We start from the raw sequence: 6,000 nt of genomic DNA, 5'->3' as shown, positions 1-6,000 counted from the left end.
TATAAATCAGTCTAATTCAAATTAAAATAGGAAAGATGTCACTCTGTTTATAATTGGTGAAATATGTCCTGTTCTAAAAATTAGGTTCGCAGGCCTGAACTCGTTAGGCCGGATCGACTAAAAAGTATCAGTGTTCTTGAACATATTTTGATGAATTTGAGAGATTTCAATTGAATTTTTAATTTTTCTCTTAAGTTGCAATTTGCCTAGAGTATTTGCTTGATATCTGCATTGTAATTTCGACAATTGTGACCGCCTTTTCCTAGGGTTTCATAATGTTCCTTTTATAATGCTTGGCAACCCCTGGATAAACCTTCTAAACTGTGCTGGAATATTCTATGCAAATTCCCTTTTAATTATCATTAATTATTTAAATTAATTATTAATAATAAAATTAGAACCAATCAGATTCATTAAACACAAGAATTAGCTGATTAATTAATAGATAGTATGATATTTTGCAGGTAACTGAAATTTACCTAAAACTTTCTGAATTGATTTTTCTATTATTACAAATTAATCCATAAACTCGCAACTCCTAAATTTGTATGGATTATTTATGATAAGTACGATTTAATTTAAATTGTCGATTTAACCCCTATGAATAGATATGTCTCTGAATATAATTATAGGAACTCTTCAGCATCATTTTTCATTTTCAGTATCCAAAATACATGTCTATACCTAATTTACGGGGGATCATTCACACGAGTGAACCAGATTTGATGGCGAATTGATTCACATTCCTAGAAAAGATTGTTGTGATATCAAGTGTAGTAAATAAAAATTTGCATGACATGATTTTGGAATCCAACTTTATAGTCAATGATCGATTTTAATGTTTATACAAATGCTGGTATGGTATGGGAATTATTTGTCAGAGCATGAACATATTATATAAGGCCATGAAATGATGAATTATAGCAATTATGAGATGGTCCCAAACACTTATAAAGTTGGTGAAATCCTAGCAGTACAAGCCAGGCATAACATTCATAACAATTGGACACACAAGCAATGCACAATTACATTTAAGGGGTTAACATTCGGTAGATTCGGTTTTTAACCGAAGTAAATTTCCCCAAACCGACTAGATCAAAATCGAGACCGACTGAAGATAAAAATGTAACCGAAACTGAACCAAAAACAAAAAAATCTTATAAAATATATGTTGATTCAATTAAAACCGATAAAAATATAAAGAAAAATACAATAAAAAAATCAACTATTTGATTATTTGGTCGGTTCAGTTAATTTAAGTTTCCAAAATAAAAACCAAAACCGAACCAAATTCAAAAAATGTAAACCAAAACCAACCTGGTCTAAGTTTTTACCGAACTAAACTGACCAAAAGTCATCAGTTTGGTCTATTAAATCGGTTGGTCGGGCATTTTGCTCGCCCCTAATTGCAAAGCACCTGTATTTTCCGCTCACTATATCTCTTCTTATTGTTCTTCCAAATTACTTTTCATTTGCTATCCCAAAATTTGTTTTTTGCTAATCTTTCTACAACACAAATTTTGATTTCATTTGTTTTATGTTTGCCAAAAGGGAGAAGGAACTAGATTCCGTTTATGATGTAATTCAAAGATAATATTTTATAATTACATAATAGAATGTATTGAAAAAAATTTAGACTGTCCATGGAAGAAAAACACAGAGAAGGCATCATTAAACAATGGTCCACATGACAAACAAACCCGCAAAGAACAATTATAGCTTGAAAATCTATGCATGCTCAAAGCATGCAAATAATGAAAAAAATATCAATCATTCAAAGGAACATTAATTTGGTAACTGCTTTTCTTTCCGTTGATAAACCAGTTACATCAGCAGATACTAGTTGGTAGTAGGAGTGTGTAAAAACCGAACCAAACAATTCAATTTATAATGGCATAAAATATATTTTTCAGTTCGATTTAGTTTTAAAAGTTACAATAAAAAATCAGCTCACTATTGGCATAGAAAGCAAAAAATAAATTAAACAAATCAAGTGTTCCAAACTCAATTTTTTATCATTGGAGAGGCAGGTTTTTTTGCATTTGTGGAGGATTTGATTTCACGATCTTAACAGAATTCTATCCACCGCACATACCACTCGAACTAAAGCTCATCGGTTGAATTCACCCTTAGGTGGTACTTAAAGAGATCAAAAATTGAAGAAGCATAGTTGCTAAAACAAGATCAAAGCAAAACTATGTATATAGCTCATGGAAGGGTACCAAAATATAGATATCCACACAAAATAAATGTACATGACTCTTTAGAAACATCTCAGTAAGTTCTGCAACCACATTTCTCTCTATTTGCCCTAAAATGATTGACATAAAGAAACCAAAGGGACAAAACCATGTCCTTGCTATTCATCATCAACCATCCTACTCACCTGGAAGCCAAAATCACGAAGTACAGGCAAAAGAAAAATATCACTCAAGAACTAGTGAAGCCAGTTCAATTTCCAGTTCCAACTATATATCTGAAACCGAAGTCACTGAATGCTATAAAATCCTCAATCTGAAAAAGGTTTGATGATGAACCTGTAGAGAAGTTTCTTCTTCTTGGCGGTTGAATTGTCGACTGTCAGCAAAATTTTACCAAGTTCACTAACTTTGAAGCTGCTACTTATCACCGGTTCATCAGTTGGAGTCAATTTGGTTGGTTTCTGTATGATAACTGTGTATGCATCTTTTGCATCCGGTGCGAACTCAGCACTGTAGCTAACCTCCCATCCGACAACTCGGAGTTCCCAAACAATAACACATTTCTGCAATATACCAATGTTAGGTACAAAAAATGAATGAAAGCACAGAAATTGCAATCTGCTTGAGCAACCCTTGTCGAGCAATCAGTACTGCTTGACTTAGCTCGTTGAGAAACCAGTTACAATATTAATAAAAATAGAACGATCACAATCAAAATCAGAGCGACAGCTAATGATTTCAAAAATAATCATTAGAAATTCTGTAATAACACATTTCAATTGCAAATGTTAACAGACAAGAATAAAATCCAATCATACCTCATAAATTATTATTTCTACAGTTTGTTTGGTTGCAGGCTTTACAGTTAGCTCTGTCGCAGGATCAGCAACAGTAAATTCCGGGTTGCAATCACAGTAATCCACGCTTAAGCCACCATACTGAATCGGCACTTGTTCAGCTGATATATATCTGTTTTAGCCAAACCAAATTCAGTGATCAAATCAACCATCTAAAAATAAGCACAGCACACAAAATACAAGTGTCAATAAACTATGTTGCACGGAATGAAAACGTTTAAAACGCTGAACAGGACATTGGTGAAATCACATTTTTTACAAGAACTAGTTACAAATAGAGAGTTCGAAGTTTCAAAAACGGAAACGAAACACTGAATCGCAAGAGTCTGACAAATTTCAGTGCAACATATCCAATAAAGAATGTCAATTTAGCCTAAAAAAACGGAAATACAAAATGTTAACTTACTTGAAAAGTGTTTCAGCAGATTTAGAAGGGCCTACAAATACAAATTTGCTCTTGGTTCTCTGAGTCATAAATGGACTGATCATCGTATAGAAAGCAAGATACCACCAAGGGACATTGACAAACACCTATTATACATTATACAATTACAATTTAATAAGAGCACATTAAAAATTGCAAGATTATGCAGATAATTAAACATATACCTGTTTAGCTACAAACTCAGGATAATTGTCTTGCAGCAATTGAAGAGCCTGCTTAGTAGCCAACCTAAGCTCCTTCTTAGCAGGTCCTGGTGAATTTTTGAGGTCATTAACCTGAAAAATAGTAGAAATACCACCAGGTCTAAAATCAAGCTTCCTGATACTTCTCTCCAAGAACTGAATCCTCCACCTCAGAAACTTCATTCTCTTCTCCTCATCAGCAAATGTTTTCTGATACAACTCCTTATTCTGAAACTCCCCATAAACATTATAACACACAGGATGCCCTTCCCTGTCATGACCATGCATGAACACAACTTTCTCCAAATCATCACCAAGATCTTCATCAATCACCTCATCAATCATAAATTCCTTCCTCCATTTGATTGTGTTCGTGATCATAACAAAAGCCTCTTTCACTTTAAAGTCCCTAGCTCTCAAGAACTTCAAAAGTATCACATCACTTCTGTCATCTTTAAGAAGTGGAACTCCCCATATGGAAATTTCCTCAGGTAAAGATTCAATCTTTGGGTCTTCTTGTTTGGTTTCTTGAGATTGCTTTAATGGGGTTTCTTCAGTTTTTGATTCTTCGTCTGTTGGTGGGTTAATCTCAGTATTAACATCAGATTCTGAAATGGGTACTTCAGTTTTAGGAGGAGTAGAATCATCAGCTGGGGTTTCTTGGGTGTTTGTTTTTGCTTCTGGTGGTGGTGGTGGTGGTGGAGAGGTGAATTGATGAGTGTTGAGAGCATTTTGAACTAAATTCTTGAATTCTTGCAAAGCTTTCTTCTCAAAATCTGAAAGATCAGCAACTATATTACTCTCTTCTTTAAAAGAGACTAAAGTTTGAGGAATATTGTGTTTCTGCTCTTCTAGTTGATGTTTTTCTTCAATTTTCTTTTCTTCTCCGTCGTCAACAACAACAACAACCACCACCTCTTCTTTAGTAACTAAAGATTCAGTCTCTGCAGCAGACGATGTTGAAGGTGAAGACTGTACTTCTTCTTTCTCCATCATTGATGCCAGTGATTTAGATTCTTGCGGTGGTGCAGGTGGTGGAGGAGACACTTCTTTCTCTTCTTCCACTACAGGCGGTTCTGGTGGTGGTTGAGGTGGAGAGGTTTCTTTTTCTTTTGGTTTCTCTTCAACTACAGGCGGCGGTGGAGGTGTTTGATCATCTGAGGGTGGAGGTGTAGAGGTGGCAGATTCTTGAGACATGCTTGGAGGTAATAGAGAGAGAAAATAAAAGGATGTGTTTGGTTTGGAGTTAGAAAGCGAAGCCAAGCCGAGAAGAGAAAGGGAAAAAAAGTAAACAGTCAAAATACGGTCCTTAAACTTATGACTCGAAATCAACTTACTTTCGGACATTCTGATCAAATAAAGACAATAGTTTTTATTTTTAGGTGGCAAAATTTGCATTATATAAACAATATTTAAGGACCGAAATAATTCAATTTTATTTTTAATTAATTTTAAAATAAAAATATTGCTCTTAATTGATTCAAAAAATAAAAATTATTTAGGGTGTCAAAATAGGTTATAATATGAATATACGATTACCCGATTCACCAAACACGTGGATTGACAAATCCGGATTAAGTTTTAACGAGTTCGTGTTAAAACCGTGTCAACCCATTTATTACACGAAAGAAATAAGTCGTGCCAAAAAATTTGACTCGCAAACTCGCCTAATTCGTTTGCAAATTATACTACTTATAATAATAATATAAATATATGAAGATTATCATTTTATGAAATATAAAAACAATTTATTAAACAAATATAAATATTTTTAATTGTACTATTAAAATTTATAATTTAAGTACTATGTATTGATAAATTTTAGATTAAAATTCTATTTTATATGTTCCTAATATCTTCACAGGTTAAGTTGATCGTATTGTCATGTAGTATGAGTTAGTCGTGTTAATTGTGTTGACCACTTATTTTAATGTGTTAATTGTGTTATATCGTGTTTTCCGTTAAAGTTGAAAATTTTAATACGATTAGTTAAGTGGGTCGATACGACACGAATACGATCCGTCAATCTATTTTAACACTAACAATTAATGCGTTAACTCCCTGCTAACAATCAGAGTTTGTTTATCTTTGCTTAAAGAAACTATTTTAACATTTTGCTTAAAGAAACTATTTTAACACTCGTGGTAGCTTTTGAAATTGGTATATGAGGTAGTAATTGCGTATCATGACAGGTATTTTGTTGTTAACTGTTTAAAATAATTGAAAGTGAGTCATTTAATTTTGAGGCTTAAATTTGGGGACAAAAATGACCCTTTACTCTTAAAAGAACTGCAGAAGAAAAATCACTCACTGCG

At 33.4% G+C, this 6,000-nt stretch overlaps 1 protein-coding gene across 1 annotated transcript; it reads right to left on the bottom strand.

The window, feature by feature from the left end:
- Window positions 1-2,184: 2,184 nt before the first annotated feature.
- On the bottom strand, window positions 2,185-5,004 carry LOC126663874 (patellin-3). Its single transcript, XM_050356455.2, has 4 exons — window positions 3,668-5,004; window positions 3,465-3,589; window positions 3,020-3,170; window positions 2,185-2,764 (listed from the first exon to the last, which is right to left on the bottom strand). Exons 1-4 carry the CDS (start codon window positions 4,880-4,882, stop codon window positions 2,510-2,512), a joined length of 1,746 nt encoding a protein of 581 aa, XP_050212412.1. The 5' UTR covers window positions 4,883-5,004; the 3' UTR covers window positions 2,185-2,509.
- Between the last annotated feature and the right edge of the window lie 996 nt (window positions 5,005-6,000).

Source organism: Mercurialis annua, linkage group LG1-X (genome assembly GCF_937616625.2).
Source record: "Mercurialis annua linkage group LG1-X, ddMerAnnu1.2, whole genome shotgun sequence".
Lineage (NCBI taxonomy): Eukaryota > Viridiplantae > Streptophyta > Magnoliopsida > Malpighiales > Euphorbiaceae > Mercurialis > Mercurialis annua.
Note: the sequence above shows the minus strand (reverse complement) of the source record. Positions and strands in the feature narration are given on the sequence as shown.

Coding starts and splice junctions, on each gene's coding strand:
- LOC126663874 (XM_050356455.2), bottom strand. CDS start 4,882: ATGTCTCAAGAATCTGCCACCTCTACACCTCCACCCTCAGATGATCAA. Junction 3,171..3,464: donor TCTGCTGAAACACTTTTCAA/GTAAGTTAACAT, acceptor TGGCTAAAACAG/ATATATATCAGCTGAACAAG. Junction 2,765..3,019: donor TAGAAATAATAATTTATGAG/GTATGATTGGAT, acceptor GGTATATTGCAG/AAATGTGTTATTGTTTGGGA.